We start from the raw sequence: 26,455 nt of genomic DNA, 5'->3' as shown, positions 1-26,455 counted from the left end.
GTACAGCTTTCAGATGGTTCCAAAAGGGCAGTGATTGTCATGAGGGTAACAAGACAGTAAAAGGCTACGACACAAATCAACTGAAATTGCACACTACCACATTTGTTTGATCTCTGATATTGAGAAATGGCAATGAGATCTCGAGAGAAAGAACAAAGCAGGAAAGGTGGGAGATTTGGAATTGAGGAAGGAATGTCACTTTTCGAATACATTTTATAATAACCATTTAAAAAAGTAAAATAACCTCAATTAGTACTTGGTCAGTATTGAATCAATTAAGAACACCGTCTTTAGCTGTGCAAGTTCAGGTAGACATATCTGAGCTATACCAGGAGACTGATTATTTTAATTGCTTCTATTTTTACTTAAAGTGCTCACACCTTGCTCTCAGGGCACCTGAGGTGCTTGCCTCGTCTTACATTTTGTTTACAGCTTTTACGTAGTCCTTGACACGCAGTAGCCACAGCATGGAATCGTGTGGCTACCTATTTGATAGACAGGATCTTGGCTAGCGGGAATAGTGCTGGGTCTAAAGTCAACCCTTGCAAATTACACATCCTGTGCTATAAAGGGAGTACGATGCAATGTGTGGAGAATTCCAAGTGTGGGAGTGAATGTATCAGGTACATGTGTTATATTGTGCGTTCACCTTTACAAAATTCATAGTCCTTCGTCTAATCCCCAAAAAAAAGAATAGAATGTACTTGCGGGCTGTTCCAACCCCCATATTCATAGCGCGTCAGTCGGGAACGTTGCAGTGCTAGTCCTCATCCATTGATTTGTTGATAAGCCGTCTTCGGAGTGAATATTAATGTGCCTGTCTTCTTCCAAGAGTGCCACTTACCATATGCCAGGGATTTCTATTAAGGAGTATCATCATATCGCGTTCATAATTAAGATGCTATTACACCTACTTACTTAACCGTTCCGATTAAATTAAAATGTACGATCCTCATTATCACTGTATGAGCCATTCTTCAGCACCCACGTATTTTGGTGCATACAGCAGGCTTCGATGCCTAGCTGCACCAGTTCCTGTTAGATAAAATTCCGTTCCTCAGATCTGCTCCATCCACAGAACTGGAATCCAGTAGACGCAAATGCTTGTATATTATAAAGTTGCAGGGGCCTTATACGTGCTGCCATTAAGGAATACTATGTTTGTGTTCTCAGCTCAAATCTTTATACATCCATTATACTATTTAGCCCTTTCCAAATTGTTAATTAACAGCTTGGCTTTAATTTCCTATTCATTTGTTATTTTCAATCTAGTACTTAGTAGGTCGATGCTCATGTTTAGCAGAGTTTCATGCATTTATCAAACATATGTACAGTATGTAGGAAACGTATGTAAACCTGTTGGAAATGGGGATACTGGTTGAAGGGGGTGGAGCTCTACGCGAGCAGCAACCACAGTTTGTGTCCGGGTGAAGTAGCAAGTACACTCCAAATTAACCTGTGCTTACCTCTCTGCTAGCTTGGCACAAAAGCAGTCAGATTTAACTTAGAGGCAGACTTAACTTAGAGCAGTACTTTAAACAGTAATAAAGTGAAACACAACACAAGGATAGATCCCACACCAATTTAGAAAAATTGAGTAAAATTTCATAAATTAGTTTACCCACAAAATGACAAAAATCTAATCGGTAGAAGTGGAAATATGCAGTGTTAAAGTTTTAAGTAAAAAATAGTGCCTAGAAGCATCAAGTGCCAAGTTAGGTTATCTTGTGGTGCTGGACCAGGACAAAGTCACATGTTCAAGCCGACTGCAATGGAACGCGGGCTACATGCAGAAAGTAAGCTAGGCTCTTTGAACTTAAGTACCTTAAATCCTGGTTGCGAAGCGTTGGAAGATCCTGTGTTGAGGATGTAGTGCAGCGGCAGTTCAGAGAAACTACCACGTTAGGTCCTGCGTCATTGTAGATTGCCTTTGGCGAGGAATCATAAATGCATTGCGCGCAGGTGGTTCCAAGGAAGCTGAAGGGCTGCAGTGCAGAATCCTGCGTCCTCGAGGAGGCCGTTGACGAGGGGCTTCTGGTACGAAAACCAACTCCGAAAATGCATTCGCACAGTGGCGGTTGCGAAAGACTGCAGGCTTCACGGTAAGGTCCTGCATTGGGTATGTGACAAAGCGGAGCTGTGAGGAGATGCGTCACGCTGCATCCATTCTGCTCACAGGACCACAGCTAGGCTGGCACAGCACCTTCAGGCCCACTTCCAAGAGTCCAGGATTAGGGTGATACCATTTAGGGTGTAAGATTCACAGCAGAACGAGTCCAGGTGCTGGGCGTTAGGTGGTTGGACCCTTTTCTGTCCCAGAGTCTCTTAACAGGAGGCCAGCCAACTAGCCCTTAGGTTCCTGCTCTCCCAGCGCACAGCTCCACAGCTTAACCAGGCAGTGCTCTGCCTCTGTCCAGCACAGACCACGTTTCTAGGCCCCGTGCCTCGCCCTTGGACTGCTCCTGCCTTTTCTGTCTGGCTTAACTTTTCTTTTTTCCCCCTTTTATTTCCTTTTGTCTGTTTCTCTTCCTCTTTTTTATTTTCTCTTAATCCATTTTCCTATTCTTTTTATTTTCTCTTATTTCATTCTCTTATTCTCAACCCTTCAGCCGCTTTCCACCGCCGCTGCTGCCCCTGTGGCCCCTCCTGCTTTTTCCCCGCCTCCCAGTTGTCCTGCCTCTACTTAATGGAGGCCACTGCGCACTGAGTCGAGCAAAACCCCCTTGGGTTCCTGCTCTCCCAGCGCACTGCTCCGCAGTTTAACCAGGCAGTGCTCTGCCTCTGTCTAGCACAGACCATGGTTCGAGGCCCCGTGCCTCGCCCCTGGAATGCTCCTGCCTTTTCTGTCTGGCTTAGCTTCTCTTTTTTTCCTTGTTATTTCCTTTTATCAGTTTCTCTTCCTCCATTTTATTTTCTCTTATTTCATTCTCTTATTCTTTCTATCTTCTCTAATTTAATTCTCGTGTTCTCAACCCTTCAGCCGCTCCCGCCGCTGCTGCCCCTGTGGCCCCTCCTGCGTTTTTCCCGCTTCTCATCTTTCCCGCTCTCCCCGACCTCTACTTAATGGAGGCCGCTGTGCGGCGGCTGCGTAGCGGGTGCCCGTCCGCGACCAGCACCAGGACCCTAGTCCTCCGACCTACCAACGCTACAGTTCAGCGGCTCTCCACACACTCAACGGCGGCAAGAATAACAACTGCATGTTCTTCTCACCTTTCACCTGCCGAAACTATTTCCACTCCTTCAGCATCGCCAAAAACCCAGGACCAACCTCCACCGACCAGCAACATCCCAACTACAGCCCAAACCCTGCAATGCATCCTCCTCAATGTCCGCTCCCTCCACAGACCTGCCATGGAAATCTGGGACTTCCTTGACAGCACCTCTCCCGACGTCTTTTTACTTTCTGAAACCTGGACAAGTGCCACCTCGGGATCAGACATTGCAATCGCCATCGCGAAGGACACAAAATCACTCAGAAGGACCACCCAATCCGCCCTGGAGGCGGCACCGACATCGCCCACAAGGCCTATCTGTGCCTGAGCACCTACACCGACGGGCCTACGGACCTTATGGAACACCTCCACTTCAAGATACGGTCAACCCGACCACCAACCTCCGAGGCACCCTTTTTCACCGACCTCCCGGACCCAGCACACCTTTCTCCAACTCCATCACCAACATAATCACCCTGCATGTCATCACCTCCACCGACTACTTTTTGCTGGTATACTTCCACTTCCACCTCGACAGCCGCCAAAACCCCAACTCCATCTCCCTCCTGGAAAACCTTCACGTCATCGGACTCAATCAGATCGTACCAGGACCAATGCACTCATCAGGACACACCGTCAACAATATCTTCACAGCAGGAAACTCCATCTCCCTCATCCACACCTCTGAACTCCAATGGACGGACCACTGCTGTGTCCACTTCACCTACAAAGCGAACATCCCCCACGGACGCCCACCCCAGCTCCAATGCAGGAATTGGAACAAGATCTCTGACGAGCAGCTTGCCGCCACCTTCAGCGGCTCTGCTCCCACCGCACGTCGACCCCCACCACAGCCGTCCATACCCTACACAAATGGATCACCGACTGTGCCAACACCGTCGCCCCCCTCAAGAAATCCTCCAGCCCTCACGCCAAGAAGGTCAGCTGGTTTTCCACCGAACTCCGGGAATCCAGACGAGCCTGCAGACATCTCGAAAAGCCATGAAGGAGTTCCACAACACCAGCAAACCTAAACAACCATAAAACAGCCACTACTGCCCACTACAAACTCATCATACACTCAAGGAAGAAAGCACTCCAGGACAGAATCTCCGCCCACACACAAAACCGCAAAGAACTCTTTGGCATCATCAAAGAGTTCGCCAAACCCAACAGCGAGTCCACCGACATCCCACCTTCCAAGGACCTCTGCGACAAACTCAGCACTTTCTTCCATCACAAAATCAAAACCATCTATGACAACTTCGACATCAACAACCTCCACGAGGAACCCACACCCACCGGTTCCTGCACACTGGACAGCTGGACCGCCCTCAGCATCAAAGACACCCTAAAGACTCTGAGGAACACCCACTCGGGCCCCCACGGACCCCTGCCCCCACCACATCTACCAAAAAGCAGCAGACATCATCTCCCCTGAACTACAAAGAATCATCAACCGATCCTTCAAGACCGCCTACTTCCCCGATGACTGGAAACGCGCCAAAATCAACCCTTTCCTAAAGAAACCCTCGGCAGACCCCACCGACCTCAAAAACTTCAGACCGATCTCCCTACTTCCCTAACCGGCGAAAGTCATTGAAAAAGCTGTCAACCGCCAACTCGCCTCCTTCATCGACAAGAAAAACATACTGGACTCCTCCCAATCAGGCTTCAGGAAAAACCTCAGCACAGAGACCGGCCTCATTGCCATGACAGACGACATCTGCTCCCTCCTCGACAGAGGAGAGACCGTGGCCCTCATCCTCATGGACCTCTCCGCGGCCTTCGACACAGTCTCACACCGCACCCTAACCCGGAGACTCAACAATGAAGGAATCAGAACAAAGCCCTCAACAGGATCCGCTCATTCCTCTCTGGCAGAACGCAGCGGGTCAGACTCCCTCCCTTTATCTCAGAACCCACACTAACCTCCTGCGGAGTCCCCCAAGGATCCTCCATCAGCTTCACTATGTTCAACGTCTACATGGCCCCTCTGCTTCCATTGTCCTATCACACAGACTCAACATCGTATTGTACGCAGACGACACACAACTTATCCTCTCACTATCCAACGAACCCAACGTTTCGAAACATAACTTTCAAGAAGGTATGGAAGCAGTCACCAGGTGGATGAAAAACAACTGCCTACAACTGAACACAGAGAAAACCGAATTACTAATCATAGGCCCACATCCCGATGCCTGGAACGACACCTGGTGGCCCTCCGCCCTATCATCCTGGAATCCTGGACTCCAAACACAAAATGGACTTCCAGATCAATGCCGTCACCTCTTCCTGTTTTCACACCCTCGGTCTCTTACGTAAAACTTTCAACTGGAGCCCCCTCGAACACAGGAAAACCGTCACCCACACCCTCCTCAGCAGCAGATTGGACTATGGCAACGCACTCTATGCCGGGAACAACAAGAACCTCACCTGCAAACTCCAGAAAATGCAGAACGCTGCCGCCAGACTAGTCCTCAACCTACCGCGCCTCTGCCACATCACCTAATTCCTGCGTGCACTACACTGGCTCCCCGTAAAGAAGAGAGTCACTTTCAAGCTTCTCACCCACACCTACAAAGCCCTCCAGAACACTGGCCCCTCCTACATGAACCACTGCCTCTTTGTCCACCCACCCCAAAGATCCCTCCGCTCAGCTTTCCCTCGCCACAGTACCGCGCATCAAGAAGATCAGAACAGGAGGTCGTTCTTTCTCCTTCCTCGCTGCCAAGGCATGGAACACCCTCCCTCTCCAGCTCCTCCAGACCACAACTCTCTCCAAGTTCCTGAGGGACCTTCAGACCTGGCTGTTTGTCGTATCACAATGAGCATCCACCACTGCACGTACCCTGGTGGGCTATGGAAGACCGCTGATCTCATCAGTTACAGCACCCCGCGAGTGCCTAGGAGCTGTGCCCCCCCTCCCCCCCCCCCAGCGCCTTGAGACCCTCCCGGGTGAATAGCTGCGCTTAACAAACCCTGATTGATTAATTGACCGACTCTGGTCCTGGGTTCAAGATGCAGGTCCAGTCCTTTCACTCTGTAAGCAGGGCAACAGAATAGGACTACTGCTGTGCTCTGCAAGAATGACTGTTGAGTCTTCCACAGGTGCAGAGATGTACTGAATAGTTGAGTCTGAGGGTCCATAATTTATACCTCGTGCCCAATTTGTAGTAGGAGAAGGTTCTGGAGGCTTCCACCCCCTAGAGGTGTTTGGCTTTTCCAGCCTCACAACCATGGCCATAGCTAGTCTGGGGTCACAGTAGACTAGTGTCAAATCCTTTGTGAGTCTGTAGGCACCAAATGGTTGAGACAAGAAAATGTCAACTTTCTAAAAGTGGCATTTTCAGAATTGTGACTTGAAATCCTACTCTACCATTAAAAAGGTTTGGAATTACAATTCTTTAGACCCCAAACTCGATATCCCTACCTACTCCCAGCTGAAAGTTGTCAATTATTAAATGTAGTAAGTTACCCTGTGTTATCTTATGGGAAAGGCAGGCCTAGCAGCAATGAAAAACGATTTTGAGTTTTTCACTACCAGGATATGTAAAAGTACATGCCCAACTTTTTTTTGATACACTGTACCCTAAGGGGTGACTTAAGTGTATTAAAAAGGAAAGTTTAGGCCTGGCAATTTTGCCAGGTCGAAATTGAAGTTTAAAACTGCACACTTAGGCTTAAATGCAGGCCTAAGCCATGTTTAATAGGTTACTTAAGTGAGTGGCTCAATGCGTGCTGTAGGCCCACTAGTAGCATTTAATTTACAGGTCCTGTGTACATGTAGTACCACTTTACTAGGGTCTGCTACATAATTTAAATGTGCCGATTGGGAGTATGTCAATCTCACCATGTTTAAAATTGAGCACTTTACCACTGCTCACCAGTGCTAGAGTCCTAAGGCCAACAAAAACGAGATTAGCAAAAATGGGGGAGTAACGGAAAAGGTTTGGAGAAAGACCACCCTAAGGTTGAAAGGTCTAACAAAACCTTTTTGTCATTCCTCAACCTGTATGTGCCATTCAGTACAGCCGATTATCATACTCTCTTCAATCGGCTAACATTGGTCAATGGCCCTTGACACACAGTAAGCAAATGATTTGCCTCCTTTGTCTCCAATCTGAGATAGTAACACTGAACTAACCTTTTTCTGAGGATCTGTCTGCCTACAAGTCTCATTTTTAACTTTAGGTTGCAAAATCCAGCCACAAACCATCATCAGGTGTCTCTGGAACATCGAATTTGTTTGTGTCCTGTAACATCTTATATGGTTCTAAACCATATTAGATCAAAGGCCAAAGACAACTTTACAAGGAATGCTTCTAAGTTCAGCCATCAATGTTTGGAGCTAGCATAGCTCGAGGTTCAAATTGAGGAGCTTGGATGTCATTCATGATAAAACACTTTGGCTAGACAAGGCAATTGACCTACTTTGTTAAGCACGTCTCTTCCAACTGAGTGCATCAAGGGAAAATGCCATTGATGCAGACAGAAACTCCGTAGTAGGAGCAGTCTTTTAGCGTATACTTGAATATTGTAACTCTCTTTACCCTCCAGTGGTGGTAGTAGCAGCAGTGGTACTAAATGTCTTCATACCATTGCAGCTGTCCTATCCAATATCTATCTAATGTTGCTTAAACGTTCGCCTGCAACAGTAATGTGGATTAGCTAAAAAAAAAGAAATCTAGAATAATAAAGTATGCCTGTGTTATAGAACTTGCTAGCATTTGTAACCTAATATGCAATGAGGTGTCCACTGATGTGCTGAGGTGGTTACATGATATTAATTATGTGACAAGTTAGTTTGTTATGCCTTCTACCTGCAGTGCTTATGATTCATTTTCAGGCACAATTACAGGGTGTTTCTCTTCAATGAATCAGCACTTGAAAATGCCAATGTCTGTAATTATATGTCTATTTATAAAGTGCATCGTCTAGGTATCTAGAATTCGGTCCGCTTCACAAAATTACTTAACCCCTTCGCTGCTCATGACGAGCTGAGCTCGTCATGAACAATGGGGATTCAGGGAATGCAGCACAGGAGGGGAATCTCTCAAGCACCCAAGGTGTTAAAAAAAAATAGTTGATAAAGATTAAGGAGGTAGTGGGGTTGTAGCTCAGAATGGACCCCCTGACTTTGGTTTTGGGTGACAGTGGAGAAGAATCTGAGTACCTCTTGACCACCCCAGGTGGAACGCTCATTACTCTCCTGCTTCTGGCAGTCAGACTGATTATATAGTTCAACACTAGAGATTCTCATCCTCGCCAACGAAGCCAATATGGTGATTCAACGTGTTTTTGATATACACGGTTGATAAACACGCAGCACTCGTCGGTGATAGAGTCCCAACCTTTTTTTTACTTTTTGTATAATCATCAAAAAACTAGGTAGAGGATCCGTGGTGAGTACCCGGGATCCTCTGTGAACCGGGTCTTTGGAGCCCCCATACCAGGGTTGAATCACCACCGGACTGCGAAGATAGTTTGAACAGATTTTGGAGGCGGGTAACAAGTAGGAGGTGATTTGAAAGCTGCTGCTGTATGGGAAGTGAGATACCCTACTATATGTGGTGAGAACGGAAAACAAACCGTGACAGACTAGTGAGGTGGTCACATTCTGATATACGTTAACATGGGAGGGATGGTCAGTTATTTATTTTGAAGTGTAGAGTTATTGTATGATCATTGTCCATTGCTCCGTTTTTATTTTCTTTTTTTCCTCCTTTGTTGCTGCAAGTAAATTAGCCATGCTAATAGTGGCATAATGAATGCTTTGTAAGCCATGCTATTACTAAGCGATAATTGCAGACACGCTTCCATGGGAAAAAGTCTCCTTTAATTTTGATGTCATAGGGTTAAATTCTACTCAACATATGTTTGTACTTGCCATTATAAAATAATTGTAAACAACTTTTGAAAAAAGGAAAGTTGGAAATTTACATTGTAGGTTCACACCTACTTTTTTTTGTTGGATATTTCCGTTTTATCTGGATATTTCAAAGAACTGCAGTAACTGTCATGTGAAGCTGCGAATCTTGCAGCCTATCAGAGTTCCACACAGGATTATACATTTACACATAGGGAAATGTAGCAAGTCTGCATTTTTGTATGTGTACGTGTAATGCAAAGTGCCTTTCCACAATTTCATTTTTTGTTTCTTTCTGTAGAACCCTCTATTCTTAAACCCAACCAGTTTTGTGGAAGTTGCCTTCTCTTTCCACCCTGATAACAAATTTACCCATGCCTTTGATGGAAATTAACCTTCGCCTCTTTTCTGAAAAGAAAACAGCTTGCAAAATGGTTATGAATGTTCACACATTTGCACGTATATGGTTGTTTACCATCTTGTGCGTCTCCCCGCCCTGAAACGTCCTCACCAAACAACTGTCTACTGATCTACTCACATATACAGGTGTAATTATAAGTGTGAGTAAATGAGGCCACAATGCCACTATTATTGAATTTGTACATCAGGAATGGTATTCACAATTGTATTTACGCACCAAGGTTGTACTTGTGGAGGTGGAGTTATAGCAGCCATGAGTCACTTCTGCAGCAGCAGATTATTAAGGTGGAAACTGTGAATTATTTTGGCACAAGTTGTAATTATAGGCTTTGGAAACAGTCACTTGGGTTGATGCCCTAATTAGCTTCTTGGCCCTGGCACCAGTCCTGATTGTTGTTTTTAGCTTCATCCACTCCACTCTCCTATCCTGCCGCAGGTTTCACCACATTGTGGCTGTGTCGTAAATGTTCCTGGGAAAATTGACCAGATGGGAGGTTCTCCTATGCAGTATTTCTATCCACTCCCTCCAAAAGTAAATTCCTCTTTGGCCATTCACCCACACTGGTATATTTTCCTGCCGCCTTCTCGTGTTCCTTCCTCCCTTCCACATAAAGTACCATGTTCGTCTTGTGCTGGAACCCTGAGAGGCCATCCATGAAAATGTCTTTCATGATTGATCTCGACATTGCCTTGACATTGCATTGAATCCCCTTTGCTGCATGACTGTTCTGTTCAGTGTTGTTGTCTTCCCACTTCTTCACCCCTAAGACCATCTCCCTTTCACTTGGCAGACCGAGGCTGCTTTCTTGCCAGTGCCTTCTACTTTCCCTTTCCTCTAGTTTTCTTCATGTTCTTTTGTCAAGTAGTTTCCACATATCAGTAGGAACTGCGCTTTTGGGGGCAACATAAACTTAGGATGGTTCCAAACTGATTCCATGCACCCCCACAGGATATGTTGTCCCTTGGACCAGCTAGCTTGCAGTGCCTCCATTATTCCCCCCCCCCCCCCAAAACCTAAATAGGGGGCAAACAACTGAACATGACCACTTTGTTCCTTCAGGAACCGTGTTGATAGACGTCCAACTTATCGCTCAGTCGCTCGTGCTCTTTTGCGCAGAGAAATATACAAAGAAAACACAGCGGCGTGTTTTCCATATTTATTGAACCATAGTGATTCTTGCATAGAATATATGGGCTGCAATAATTAATAGACCGAAGCAGACAGCAGTTACACTGAAAGTCAGAACAGTGAACAAAATAAATAGCTCAACCATTTTCTTTTTTTTTGGAATTATTTTAATTGTATTATGCACAATGAAATCACAGTACGGCAACTCAAGATGTCTCATAGGTACAATGTTAATCTTCACTATACAGTCATACATAGTTGTTACATGCAGTTCATTAGTATGCATTGCCCCCCATCCGAAGCCCAATTCCATTGCATTGTCAATGTTCCCTTCCTTACCATTCCTCCTCCAAACACTCTTCACAGTCGCTTGGTGGTTCACATATGTCCCCCCTAAATTTGTTCCATGCCCCCCAGATTTTACTCCACTTCCGGGGACACCCCCGATTGACGAACACCGTTCTCTCACCTATCATGGCGGCGTCCATGTCCCTGCACCACGAGGCAAGTGTCGGTAACCCCGCCGATCCCCATTTTTGTGCAATGTTACGTTTGGCGGCCATAATCCCTAACGTGGCCCAGTCCTGTGCTTAGTGAGTTAGGTCATTGGGCTCCCAGACACTTAACAGACATCGTCTGGGCTCCGGTACCAGTGAGACTTCCTCCGTTGGTGAAATCGTTCTCATTACCGTTACCCAATATTCCATGATTTTGGGACATTGCCATATGGTGTGGGAAAGGGTACCTTTGTCCCCGCAACAACATAGACCATATGGGTGCAGTGTTTTACCTATCTTGTGCAAGGTATGCCTAGTATAGTAGGATCGGTGTAAAATTTTTTGCTGCATCAGTCTGAGCCGTGAGGGTATACCCACCACTCGTGGGGAGGCCAGTGCCACTTGCCATCCAGTATTGTCAAGGTCGCCCACGTCAATGAGCCCATTTTTCTCTAAGGGGTCCAGTGGGCTCGACCATTTTCTTGACACAACCTATATATGCATAGACATTCAATAGCACAACTTTGTAGCACACTCCTATAATACGAAACCCTAACCTACGTGTCTAGGGTGCAGATGTATGTTTTGCCAAGAAGCCCACTTCTGGTTAATCTAACCCCTTTACCGGATGGGTAAGAGTGTAAGACCACGTCTTGGTCATGAACTGGACAGCCCTCACGGAGAAGGCTGTGAGCTGCCAGGTGAAAGCTTCGGCATGCAGGGACCCCTTCCAGCCAGCTGATGTGTCTCCTCTGATTGTTAGAAAACAAAAGGTTATAGAAAATGGTATCCTTGCCTCTGTCCGAGATTGTAATTGGCTGGCCATTGTTTGTATTTCACATATAGCTGTGTCGCCATATGGATGTAATAATAAAGCACATTTGTGTCACACACGTGAAGGCCATGTCTAATGTCAAGGCAGTGTGATAGTGTTCTCACAAAGTGTTCTGTGTCAGCAAGGACAGTGTTTCCAAGAAACTAGTCTAAGAGTCACGAATGCAAAGTGAAGGCAACATTTGGAAAGGGCAGTGTTCATGAAAAAATGGCTCCAATTACTACGACGCTTAACTCTGGCACATGACACTTTGTTGCGATTGTTCCACATCATTTATTGGGTCCAACCCAGGTCACTTCACCACCTCTCTTTGTTCTACGCTGCACCTCTGCTCTCTAAACCACTTTCTTTAGGACAGATAAAGTGCAGATGAGTTAGGGGTGACTGGCAGAGACAATATAACTTTTTGGCTCGCTGAGTGAGGAGCTGGGCCAGAACCCCTGCTCAGCGTTCCTCCTGCATCCCTTTTCCTTTCATTGATCTTCCCTCTCCTTCGAAGGTAACCCAAACCTGCTAAAAACATACCATTCACAACTTAGTTTTGGATCGACATCTCTACTGCTTGTGCTCCAGGAACTCGATTACACCCTGCTGCCCACAGGAAGACTCCCTAAGTCTTCACTTAGTGAGTATGAAGCTGCTGTTTCAGTGGCGTACAGCTGTGCCACTCCTGGGAAGTCACCATAGAGACTATATACTCTGGTGGTTGTGTAGCTTTTGCGTAAGTGCAGTTCCGGTGAAGTTGATTTTTACGTAGCATTCACCCTGGTTGCATGTTAGCTGTGCCCCCCCCCCCCCCCCCCCCCCTGTGGTGTTGTGTCTGACACCCTTAGGTAGACTTCATTTGGCAAATAGCCTATTTGTTTGTGTCCTAAATAGAGCATTACAATTGTGGAGAAGTGTGGCTCAATGGTTAGAGCAGGCAGACCTCGATGCAGAGCTCTGGCCAGGGACCAGGGTTCGATTCCTGCCCCGGTGGGTCTCGGGCTCATTAATTCCCCATACCGGATATTCTCGCCTTAGTGCCTATTCTGATCATGGGTCCCACGCTGCAACTCTGGGCAATAGCTTGCTTAGTCTCCACAACGGCCCCCACAACGCGAGGGATGCCTGGTCTGCACCATGGGGGTGCCCAGGAGTGGACACTTCGCAGGGAAAGCCAGGAAGGGTTCCCTTGCGGTATTCGTACAAGCGCCGGGAAACCTACTGCGGATAGCTGTGCGCTATACAAGTACAAAAACATTTACATTTACATTTACAATTCAACTGCACACTACAACACATGTACAGCCCTTGTCATAAGTCCTATATTATTGTTTGTACACAAGTCACTTTACTTTAGGATCTCCGCGTGTTCCTATATTGTAGGCTTATTTCACACAGTATGACATTCATAATGAAAGAAGGGTATTGATGGGGGTGGTGTTGGCAGACACAGGCCTTTGCAGGAATGCACATGAACGGTTCCCCAATTTCATTTGAAAATTTGTTTCTGGGACTACCTACGAAATGTTCTTTTGACAAGCCGATAATTGGAGACATTCCCCTTAAGTGCTCCCGTCGGCCAGTAGCCGTTGCGAGCACTACCTCCGTAGTACTGCACACGTCCGTTGGCTGATGTGGCCCGGCCCACTCATTAAAACCGCCGCACTGTGGCGGAATTCGCGCCGCGGTTAAGTCTTTGAGTGCCAGAGTAACAACGTGAGTAACTTTTCTTTCTCAACCACACCGAAAAGTTCTATTACATTGATCAGTTTGAATATTCACTGTGAACAGTTGTGCTTTTTTTTTTAGGTCTCGCCTTTACCATTCCGCAGGAATGGGAAATGGGGAGAATTCAAGTCGGCAAAATCCTCTTCAAACCAAGGGCTTTCAGCCGCGCGGTTTTCTTGCAGTTCACGTGAATCACGTGAGCAAACATGCACGCGCATTCACGGCCAGGGCTTCTCCTCCCCTAGCAGCACTCCTCCCACACCAGCAACTCCCCTCTCCCACACCAGCACCTCCCCTCTCTCTCCCTGCAAACACAGCCTTGCCGTAGCAGCACTCCTCCCACACAGCACCTCCCCCTCCCACACCAGCACCTCCCCTCTCTCTCCCCGCAAACACAGCCTTGCCCTAGCAGCACTCCTCCCACACCAGCACCTCCCCCCTCCCATACCAGCACCTCCCCTCTCTCTCTCCCCGCAAACACAGCCTTGCCCTAGCAGCACTCCTCCCACACCAGCACCTCCCCCTCCCACACCAGCACCTCCCCTCTCTCTCCCCGCAAACACAGCCTTGACGTTTATTTTTTAATGCAGTAACTAAGCTAAAAAAAAATGCCTAAAAGCGGCAATATTTTCAATAGAGACCCGTAACATGCTAATTCCTCAGATACGGAAGTAAAACATTAGCCACTCTTCGACCATTCCCACAAATAGAGGTGTTGGGGCTGGTGGGGCTCGCCTGTCACACGGACCACCCCGTCCATAAATGGGGACTGTTGCCGCAAGTCTCTGCTTCTACAACTGACTGTTTATCTCATTATACACATGTGAATGTCAGTATGTCACCTTTCTAAAATTTGAACCGCCACTAATAATCGGTGTTACGGTAAGCCTCACATTTCTGAAGATACTGAGAAGAGGGGTAGTTCGGGCATGAATTCACTATGCTTTACCTTGAAAAAGTCGGCCCCATACTACAACCCTAGGCTTATGCCCACTGTTTACCAGATTTCTGGAGATTCACAAAAATTGTCCGGAATTGCAGACTGTAATTGTATTGATGCGCGCGCCAGCACGTTTCAAGTGTTTGATTTTCTCTACCAATATATTATTTTTCCTGGTGGGGAAATGAAACGTAAAGTTATCGACCTCCATGTGCAGACTTACTAAAGCCGTTATTATTTTTTTGTCAGCCATTTGAGCGGAAATACCACTGGGAAGGTACGTGAATGCACGTAAAGTTTCAGATGTACCGGTCTTCGCGACCTCCCAATGGCCCCTCTACTGCCCCTCCTCTGGAAACACCCACCCTCTCTCCCTTAACTCTAAATGTACAGTATTACTGCCGAAAGTTTATCATATTAGCACATTTGCCGTTGTTTAAAATGCAGATGCCGACAGATGCGGGGAGCTGAGGTTTACGCGGCTGGTTTAGCACACTTAAGTTAAACACAAATCTGCATCTGACTCAAAGTGATTTGCCCAAGATCACACTGAGCTGATCCTCCCACACCAGCAACTCCCCCCTCCCACACCAGCACCTCCCCTCTCTCTCCCCGCAAACACAGCCTTGCCGTAGCAGCACTCCTCCCACACCAGCACCTCCCCCCTCCCACACCAGCACCTCCCCTCTCTCTCCCCGCAAACACAGCGTTGCCCTAGCAGCACTCCTCCCACACCAGCACCTCCCCCTCCCACACCAGCACCTCCCCTCTCTCTCCCCGCAAACACAGCCTTGCCCTAGCAGCACTCCTCCCACACCAACACCTCCCCCCTCCCACACCAGCACCTCCCTTCTCTCTCCCCGCAAACACAGCCTTGCCGTTTATTTTTTAATGCAGTAACTAAGCTAAAAAAAAATGCCCAAAAGCGGCAATATTTTCAATAGAGACCCGTAACATGCTAATTCCTCAGATACGGAAGTAAAACATTAGCCACTCTTCGACCATTCCCACAAATAGAGGTGTTGGGGCTGGTGGGGCTCGCCTGTCACACGGACCACCCCGTCCATAAATGGGGACTGTTGCCGCAAGTCTCTGCTTCTACAACTGACTGTTTATCTCATTATACACATGTGAATGTCAGTATGTCACCTTTCTAAAATATGAACCGCCACTAATAATCGGTGTTACGGAAAGCCTCCAATTTCTGAAGATACTGAGAAGAGGGGTAGTTCGGGCATGAATTCACTATGCTTTACCTTGAAAAAGTCGGCCCCATACTACAACCCTAGGCTTATGCCCACTGTTTACCAGATTTCTGGAGATTCACAAAAATTGTCCGGAATTGCAGACTGTAATTGTATTGATGCGCGCGCCAGCACCTTTCAGATTTTCTCTACCAATATATTATTTTTCCTGGTGGGGAAATGAAACGTAAAGTTATCGACCTCCATGTGCAGACTTACTAAAGCCGTTACTATTTTTTTGTCAGCCATTTGAGCGGAAATACCACTGGGAAGGTACGTGAATGCACGTAAAGTTTCAGATATACTGGTCTTCGCGACCTCCCAATGGCCCCTCTACTGCCCCTCCTCTGGAAACACCCACCCTCTCTCCCTTAACTCTAAATGTACAGTATTACTGCCGAAAGTTTATCATATTAGCACATTTGCCGTTGTTTAAAATGCAGATGCCGACAGATGCGGGGAGCTGAGGTTTACGCGGCTGGTTTAGCACACTTAAGTTAAAAACAAATCTGCATCTGACTCAAAGTGATTTGCCCAAGATCACACTGAGCTGGAAGCTAGGAGAAGAATCCCCCGGGTGCCAAATTATGCAATTTAAAGGATGGAGATAGGAGCTTTTTAATTGAAGCGTAACATCTGTATTTTGAACAATTGAAGCACACACAGACACAAACAACTAAAGCGATGCGTTGGCATTACAACAGAAGCAGTAAAGCCCATAGATTAATAGGTAAAATGATTCTGCCTCTAGCATCTCCTCGGCAGTGGCAGATGTGCCCCTCTGTCGCCAGTGACCGGTGTCGCTGTGTCCCTTTTCTTGCTCGGGGGTGCCCTGTGAAGCCCCCCGGTGTGCAAGCGATGCCGCAGCCATGCACAGGATTACTGTACTGTACTGTACTCTGGAATGCCATAGAATGTTCTGGAAGACATATAGAAGGATTCGATAGGCATGTAAAGATCTCCGAATTTGTAATAAATCGTTTTTTTTACCACTAACATTTATCAATTTATAACAATAATCAAGAAGTAACCGAAGAGTACTCTAAGTGTTAAAGGGGTACTTTTAAGGACACTCTTCAAAATAGATTTTGGGCGTCATTCTGAGTACCCCAGTATTCTCAATTCGAGGATAAAAGGGAGCGTGCATTCAAACCACCGAAGCAAGCCATGCACAAACTTCACACGGACCCGGCGGGTTTCCCTGCACGGACTACGTCAGAGGAAAATGGTAAAATGTATGAGCGAAAGAAAAAAAATACGATGTTTAGAATTTTGCTAATCTGAAGAGGAAAAACTGAGGTATTCCTGTGAATCCCCCCCATTCTGTCCTCCGGGCCTTGGACCGGCCAGGTTGCAACCCAGGATACACTGTTTTAGCTATGGGCTTTCAATTCAATTCATGAAGCTTTATTCGGCACATTAAAAATGACCATAAAAGCACAAAACATGTATAATAACACTTTTACAAAATACAAAACATGTTAAAAAAAGATACCATAAAATACAGACAGCATTCCTAAAATAGCATACTATGGGCTTTCATTTGCCAACACATGTCATCTCCGGCCATAGTTCAGTTTATGTGACCTCTTTCCATCCGCAGTGAAATGGGGTCATGCAAAGCACGCAAGCACAACCAATCAATGTATTTGGCTTTTCTGCACTCCAATGTGCTGTCCGTATGCATCGTAATATTATATGTTCCTTTTTGACTAAAAAAAGCGAGGCGCTCTTCAAAGCAAATATTTTTAACGTTAACTGGAGAGGCCGGGGATTGAACCCGCGGCCTCATACATGCAAAGCACGCGAGCAGAACCAATCAATGTATTCAAATTAGTGTAAAGAGAAAAGTCCCAATCCCGCAACTCAGTCATGCCGTCCCGTAATCTCGGGGAGTTCTATAAGTGAAGATATGTCTCTCCCGAGGACACTCTTATGTCCCGGACATAACAACAAGCACTGGCGTTGCCAATAGGTCTTGCAGTAGGAAAGTTGGAGCTATTACAATTGCAAATAACAATGCCTTTTATTTTTGTTTTCATTTAACCCCTTGCGTGCGGCGGGAATTCCCCGCCCATGCTGACTCCGCCTTGCGTGGGCGGAGTCATGACGGAACGGTTCCGTCATCAGCACAGCTCACCCGTAGCTGATGACGGAACCGCTCCGTCATCAGCATGCAAGGGGTTAAAAAACATAAAGGGCTTTGTCATTTACAAAACCAATAGCTCCAACTTTCCTACTGCGAGACCTATTGGCAACGCCAGTGCTTGTTTTTTTTTTTTAAAGGTGCCTTGCTTGTGTCCAAAAACACAGTAGGAAAAGTAATATTGATTTGGGAATGCACAACGTACTATTGCATATTGTGTAATGTCTGCCTTCATAGCTAATCCGTTATTAATCTTTGCAGGGTCTTTTCCCGCCAGGCCAGGGAGCTACGATCGGGGTCGACTTTATGATTAAAACTGTTGAAATTAAAGGTGAAAAAATTAAGGTACGTTTATGTTCTTCAAATTGGAGTTTATGTTGTATTAATTAGCTAACGTGCAGGCCCATTTGTAATGGGCAGGCAATGTGCAATGCAAAGCTTCTTTTAATTCAATTACATTATTTTTAATGCAGTTCCTGGGATATTAAAAGGTTCACGATGATATTACAAAATGTCTCATTATGAAATAGAATGACTGTCGCTTTTCATACAGGTGTTGACTCAAAATGAAGACAAAACATATTAAGAAGTGCACTTGGATGTGATTCTAAATAAAATAATTCAAAAAGGGTGTTGCTGCTGTGAAGATTTCTTTCTAGTTACCGAAAACCCATCTTATTTTATATAGTTTAGAATTGGTTGTCATCTATTTGTGGCTTGGTGAACACCAGTTATAATTTGTCAGCTGGGATTGCCAGCACTACCTGGCTTGTGTCTTTACCCATTCGTTTTCATTACTGCTTTCCTTGATGTCTGTCCGAGGCCTGTTTGTAGGCCAGGCTCGAGACAGTATAAGCTGTCTCGCAAAGCTGCTAACAGAGCTCCTTACACAGAGCGAGCGGCGAGGGACTGAAGATCAAAACCCCCATCAACCATTCCTTGGTGTAAGTGTCACTCACAGCCTACATTCAACAGCCATTGGCTGATAGTGCTAAAGTGTCACGGTTGTCACCTCACAGTTGGACGAGTCCACTAAAGCATCGCAGGGGCAGTGAAGCAGGTACTCATTGCGGTGGGAGGGGGCAGGCTCGTGCGGTCGGTGACTGCAGATACACGGAGCAGCTCTGGCTTCGCTCCTGCATTAGAGCGTGAATGCTGATGAGCGTTTTACGGCACCTGTCGGGGAAGGAAAGTGACTGCGTCATTGCAACGCCAGCTGGAACACGTTTGTGGAGGTGGCAGGCACAGTCCTCTCACTGCCAAATTGTTAATCTGATGGGAACACTATCAGCTTAAAAATGCAATTCGTGGCAGTGCTGCAAGCAGAGACTGCACGTTTCCTTGAGCAGCACACACTGGCAGCTCGTCCTCAAGGGCCCCTCGGCGACTGCTTCAGGGCTTTAAGTGGGCCGGGTCTCACCGGTGCTGAGCACGGCAGTTTTTTTTAAGGTGGCCTCGAAACGGGCCTCTATCGGGCTCTGTTTGGTGCCCTGGCACAGGCGTCCGTTTTTACCCCGGACTGCAGTGACAGTAGGCACGTGGACGTGTGCGTGCTGACTTCTCACCAATGGAGAAGTTACGGCATGACGTCATACTAGGTGAGCGTTGTAGGGGAAGGGAAATCCTTTAAAAGAGTCATTTTCTCTCTGGATTTCCTTTCTCTTTTTGAAACGCAGGAGCAGTAACATTGTCGTGGTGTCACCAGGGCTTCAAGTGGAAGCTTTTTTAATATTATATACATAGTGACAGTTTAGGTGTTTTCATGTGACCTCACACTGTGCATCCACCCACCACAGACGTCACTGGGTCAGGTGACGCTGCTAATAAAAGAGGCCGAGCGCACGTGCTCGTGGCCAGAATAACCATCCACTAACTGGTGTCTGTGTCAGTCTTTTTATATGCCATGTGGGCCTAGGGCCCTATCACCACACATGGCATTGTTGCTACTTATTTATCTTATGCAACTAACAACCATTGAAAAAGCCAATAGTTGTGACTTATAGGTATGATGTTACTTGTTGTATCATCTTTGTGGATGCAATGACAGAAGCAGCAAAATACAAGTCGGGCGGCGCACTATGCTAAACAGCGATTTTTAGCTTACGTGTTTCTAAGCTACGCCCTTACTTACATTGACCATGCCCCTTAGACAGCCCCCCCCCCCAGTTCAATCCCACTTAAAGCCCTGCTTCTACCTGAGCACGGCACACTGGGGGCTCCGCTGCCCTGGGGCTCCCAACATGCTCTGTAGTTCCGACACAGCCCCAGCGGGAGAGCCTGGGAGAAGCATTTTGCACACAGTGCATGTATTTGGATAGAATTGGCCGCTGTGGAGCCGCATGAGGATAAAGTAATGACTCGCTGGCAGCCAAGGAGGGTGGAGTATTCTTGGACATATAAAAGGGTGTATTGTACTTACAGCAAAAGGGGCCTCCTCCCGTGCTACACATCCCAGAACATCAGGATTGATCTACTTAACCTCTTCTAACCTCACACTGACAGCCAGCCACACGCTGCTTCTTCCCCCCTCACACTGACAGCCACTCGTACACTGCTTCATACCCCCCACACTGCCGTCTTGATTTTGAGTGCCCCATCCCTACCACGTTGGCCTTGCCCCAGCCCACTCCCCTTGCCCCAGCGCATGCCCTTTCCCCACAAGTACAGTCCTTTCCCCAAGCCCTTGTTCAGTACACACTGCCTATGCCCCCTACATTCAACCATTCACTCACACACCCACCCATGAACTCGCTCAAAACCCACCCATCCACCTGTCCTTCATTGCACTCACTGATTCATCTATTCTTCCAATTCACTAAGGGACTCGTACAGTCACACAAAGTTGTGAATCAGTGAATAGGTACTTTAACTCTTGTGATGGGAGGTAAACGCTTTCTGTGAACAAAAATGCTACTGTGCCATCCCTCATCCGCCCAGCTCCAATATGGCGCCATGTATCATGGCAGGGGCAGGTTTGTGCTTTCCAACTTATTCGAAACTTACTTGCCCATGGAATTATCGTCGATAAATACTGGTAATACAATCAGTTAAGCACCAATGCCCCACAATAAAGTCTATGCAGTCCAGTCAAAGTGAGTTCTAAATGCCCACCAGTCTGTGTTTGTTAATCTAGATTACAACGGTTGACATATTTGCTATTATTGATCATTGTAACACATGTAATGAAATACGGACATGCTACTTTGTCATTTTTACAGCTCTCATACAGGAATAATGAAATGCCGAATGGCAGCCACGTTTAGTCCCACATAGTCTATATATCAACATGGGCTGTGCAATTTGTACCAGAATAAATCTTACAATTACAAGCTGGACCGCATCATATATATGTGTGTAGAACTTTTCTATCTATCTATATATGTGTATATATATATATATATATGTATATATATATATATATATATATATATATATATATTTGTGTGTGTGTGTGCAGGATGGCATCTGCCCTATTAACGTGAAGCTACAATTCATTCCAAACTTGTCGAATTTTACCATTACAGTACTTACTGATCAGAAAATAAAGCCTGAACCTGAGAACAGTCTTCACAGGAAGCCAGTGCAGACAAAAAAAAATATATATATATATATATATATTTTTTTTTTTTTTTTGCCTCGGGCAATTAGCATATAAAGAGGACTAAATGAGACTATTGCTTCAGCTTCTCTTACTGAAACTATGGTTTCATCAGTTTGCATGGAATGGGATCAGTACACCAAGCTTAGACCAATGTGCATTGCCACATGATGTGCAGCAATGGAAGCACACTTTTGCAAAGCTCATGAAGCAAGCGAGGAAAAAGCAAGTGAAGTAGTTTGGCACTTTCTGCCCAACATAGCATTTTCTTGAGAAACCGGTGCAGTGACTGCTCTGGAACTGCCAAAACTAAGAAGTCACCCAGCCAAAACTAACAAGCTTTTGAAATGCAATAGGTCTGGCATTTACGAGAGTCGGAGCAAATTGGCATTGTAAATGACAATGCCTTTTATTTATGGCTTGTTTTTAAAACAATGCCAGTAGCTTAAACTCTTGCAAATGCGAGACCTATTGCATTGCAAATGCGTTCGGCGACCGTGCTATAAAGATTTGTTTTTAAAGCTTCAGGAAAGAGTGTCCTGCCTGCAACAGCTTGCAGGACAAAGCTATTTGAGAAAATAGTGCTGGGAGGCTATAATTTAAAGCCTACAGAGTAACAACTCACGTAACTAGGGGTGTCCTCATTGGAGGATACAAAATAAGACAATGCAGTACTTAGGATGGACTCCTAAGCCAATTGACCAATTAAAGACCACAGCTTACAGTGGACAATGGTACAAGCCAATGAAAAATATGGACAGAGTGGGCCGGGCTTCAAGTCCATACCTGAATACAGCATGCCTCGCACATGCACTGCCCAGGCTCGACCTAAAAAGCAAGGCTAGTTTGATGTGTGGACTTATTAGAGACAGAGTGATATCAAAGTATGGTGATAAACACTTGGACAGATTCAGTGGCGGCTGTAGGAGATAAAGACCAGTGGGCCGCGTAGAGGGGGTGCGGAGGGGAGAGAGGGGGCAGCTGGGCAGCACGCTGGGGAGAGCAGGTGGGTGTTGGCGTTTCTAATAAAAAATTTAAAACAAGACTTACCTTGTGCTGCCGCCCGCCTCGCGCCTCTCTTCCTGGTTCCAGCAGTCCCTGGGACAGCATCAGACTCCCCATCCAGTCCTCCCACTGCTCTCAAGCGTGAGCGCAGTGTGGGGATTAGCATGAGCGGGCTGAATAGACGCTTGCACAGACACAGGGAGTCTGTTGTTTCTCCAACTCAGCTGTACTATACGATCTAAGACGGCCGGCCAAACTCACATGCGCACCTAAAAGTGCATATACCACTCCTCCTCCCTCCCATGCCCCTGCCCGCCCCTTCCTGCACATGTCGGCTAGAGCCAGCATCTGAAAAGTAAAACAATAGTAACATATCGTTTTATTTTTCAGTTGCTGGCTCTGAGCCGGTATGGCAACGCTTCTCCGCCATTGCGGAGGAGCCGCCGCTGGACAGACTGGTAGCTGACCATTTTCAATCCGGGGTATATTGCATGTTCTACGTATTACAGTTCACTTGCTATATTCCAGACCCGACTATTAGACATTGTCACTTGTGCATTAAGGTAAGCTCCCTTAGAAGTTGTTCTTCCTCATTAAGCCTTCTGTTGTCTTATCTTTGCACAAGGTAGATAAATTGTATTTGACCCTGTTCGTCTTTTCACACGATATGCACTGTGCAGCGTCCTTTCACACCTTCAGGCCTAACTGCAAGAGACCTATTGTGAACCTATGAAGCAGATGTTTTTCTTTTACTTTATAATAACGAGCAATTTATGGAAGAATCTCATATCCTATTTGTTTAAGAATTGTTCCGCTTCCATACTATTCTGGTGTTGACAAAGGGACATTTTGTATTATTGTAGATATTTGGCACTATTTATGGCCATTTGTTAAGCACTATTCGCCACCTGCAGTGGCCTCATAGCTCTTCTAGAGTGTGCACCGTGACTATTGACACTAGAATATCGATGGGACACAACATCGAGGCAAAATATCAAAAATGAAATATCAGCCGGTAAGTAAAGATTTTCTTTACCTAACTCTGCCTAGCGCCACATCATTGTACCTTGGCCAGAAATATACATACCTACATAGATGCAAAGAAAATCTCTACTTACTGACCGGCTAATATCTTATTTTTGAGATCTATATATCGCCATGGTACATAGACGTAGAGTTAAATAGTGAATCTATAGCTGTCCCTGAGACCTCATTTTGTTAGGTCTAAATCAAACACTAGTTGGTTTGTTAGTTTTTTTTCTTATGCAAAACACCTGCAAACCTGTTTTTCCTTGGCTCTGTTTGTTATGTTACATCATTTATTTCTGAGGTTTGACTATTCTGTGTGGTTCGTGTCATGCATACAGAATGGTGCTCTCCCGTCCCTGTTCGTGACACGAGAGGCGAGCCATCTGGCAGAACGGTGTGGGGTGCTGCAGGACATTGTGTGCTTTTCTGTCTGCAGAAGCAAAGCCTAGAAACAGCAGATTCGCTCACTGATCAGCCCCATAACGTGAAACTTGGGGTACAGTCATAGTGTAACTGGCTGTGCTTCCTAATGAGGGTTTAGACTTCAAAACATATTTAGGTGTGGCGTGTATGCCGCGTTTCCCATTCATGGTACTTAAGGGCGTCGTATTTTCTGTAGCATCTATTTTCAGTTCCTTTTTTCAGTTCTCGCTCCCCAGTGCTGCAGGCAAACAACCATTGTTTGACATATATATATATATATATATATATATATATATATATATATATATATATATATATATATTTTAGTTTTATATAGCACAAACCTGTCCCGAAGGTATTTGAGGGCTTTACATGAGCACCAGCTGCGTACATTCATTTTGTTAGGCACCGGGGAGATTACGCGATTTGCCCAGAATCACAGGATGTTGAGCATCCCTGCCGAGACTCCAACCCGGTTCCCCACCTCCGAGGTCGACCGCTCTAGCCGTTATACCACATCGATCTATGTACACATGTGAATCTCATACAAATGTCAGTCTGCTCAATGATATTTCTCACGCCTGGTAACCATTGCATGTAAAAGGAAGATCAGTGAGCTCCAAGATGTTTCTGCTTATGAACTTGCGTTGTTTTACACATTGTTTTACTAAGGGATTTGGTCATACATATTCTCATTGGTCGTTGGAACTTTACTTAAATAAGAACATCTAAATCACTGTCTTCTCTATGAGACCTCAGCCCAGCAAAGCCCTGAGGTTCTACTAAGACCCTTTGGAATGTACGATTTCTGTTTGTAATTTAGAGTGGAGGGTGAGGGTGGGATTGTCTTAGAGTGACTAAGCCTGACAGGGAGAAGCAGCCTCAATCAATGGACTGTCATAAAGACTAATCCCATAGGGATGTTTTTTGCGGAAGCCCATCCTAGTGAATAAGAAAATGAATGAGTGTGGCTCATCTCTCAGGCTAGATTCAATGGCAAAATGGTTGCAGATAGGGACCGAGCATAGAGACCGTTTTGCAAGGTGCACTGTTTATTGCTATTGGTGCCTGTATGGAGAACTGAAACACCTGAGCATTGTCACCACCCACACCTAGCAAACCAAGATACCCAGAATAGGAAGACAAAAGTCAACATAGCATTATACACCAAATTATATTTGATAGAACTTATTCTGAGCACAAGTGTTTTGGGGAATATCAGGAGCTAAACTAAACACTTTATCATCCCACCCCCCTCCCCTTTCCTAAATCCGCTAATATAGGGGAAAACTGGACTACTATTAGGATATCGACCCTAAAGTTTAGTAATCTCGCCCCCCTCTGTCCCATTGACGTCACAATGGGTGTTGATGTACTACTACATCTGGCCCCATTGGAATAGTAACAGACCAGATAAGTGGACTCTGACACTGAACTGTGTCCTCCCTGGACACCTGTTCCTGGCTCAGCGGTAGCCACTAGAACTGGTAAGCAAGGCTCTTGACATCCTGAAACGTCAGTATTAAAAACTCTACTAGGAGGAGACCCTTGTTAAGTGGTAGCTTTTGTGAGTGTAGTAATTTGCCCATTTGTAACTGGAACATAGCAGCCAGGACTTTAGCCCACAGTAAGGTCCAATTTTGAGCCCAGACCCAGACTCCACTAATAAAGTATCAGACAAATCATAGTAAAGTTCACCTATCAAGCCAACACAACATCGCTCTCAACAAGTCTTTCGGTGCAATTTGGAACAAGACCCCTGAGGAAGTCCGCTCAAAATCACCCACACCGCTTGGACCAAGCCACAGAGAAGAACATGGAAAATGGAAGAACTCGACTCTGGAAGTGCTACAGCAGTTTGCTGAAACGCTGTTGGAAACAATTGTGATAACAATAGAGAGGCATGCAAGTAAGCTCTCCAGATTTCCCACCAACTACTCAAGACTACGAAGGGACCTGGAATCCCCAAACTAATTGAAAATAGCTCCAATAAATCTAAAGAACTCTTTGCCATAGTGTAGGAATTTACATCCCCCACCGCTAGCTCCACTATCACCACCCTATTACAGGCACTCTGAATTCAACTCTTCCAATACTTCAGCAACAAGTTCACCACCATATACAACAACTTTACACCCTAACTGGACCCCTCCACTGGCGCCACCTTTCAGTCCGATGAGAGGTACACTCCAAAAACCACGCTGACATGTGGCCTTCCCTCACCCACCTAGAAACCTCCACCATGTGTTCTGTAAGCAGCCCTCCCCTCCTCCCCATGGATCTGTGACCCCCCCACTTCATCTTCATCAAATGACTCCATCCCATCTTCACCGCCCTCACGCCAGTCCTCAATGACTCACCACAGCCACCCTCCCTGACTCCCAGAAACATG

The 26,455-nt window shown here is 46.0% G+C and overlaps 1 protein-coding gene across 2 annotated transcripts in view; it reads left to right on the top strand.

Moving 5' to 3' along the window:
* The window catches only part of RAB30 (RAB30, member RAS oncogene family), a 166,916-nt gene that overhangs the window by 126,047 nt on the left and 14,414 nt on the right, over positions 1-26,455 (top strand). For both annotated transcript variants that reach the window (XM_086933914.1, XM_086933913.1), the window contains one exon: positions 18,270-18,353. In XM_086933914.1, coding sequence (XP_086790040.1) covers positions 18,270-18,353 — 84 coding nt within the window. The remainder of the gene's footprint in view (positions 1-18,269; positions 18,354-26,455) is intronic.

Source organism: Lissotriton vulgaris, chromosome 8 (genome assembly GCF_964263255.1).
Source record: "Lissotriton vulgaris chromosome 8, aLisVul1.2, whole genome shotgun sequence".
Lineage (NCBI taxonomy): Eukaryota > Metazoa > Chordata > Amphibia > Caudata > Salamandridae > Lissotriton > Lissotriton vulgaris.
This window is presented reverse-complemented; position numbering and strand designations above follow the sequence as displayed.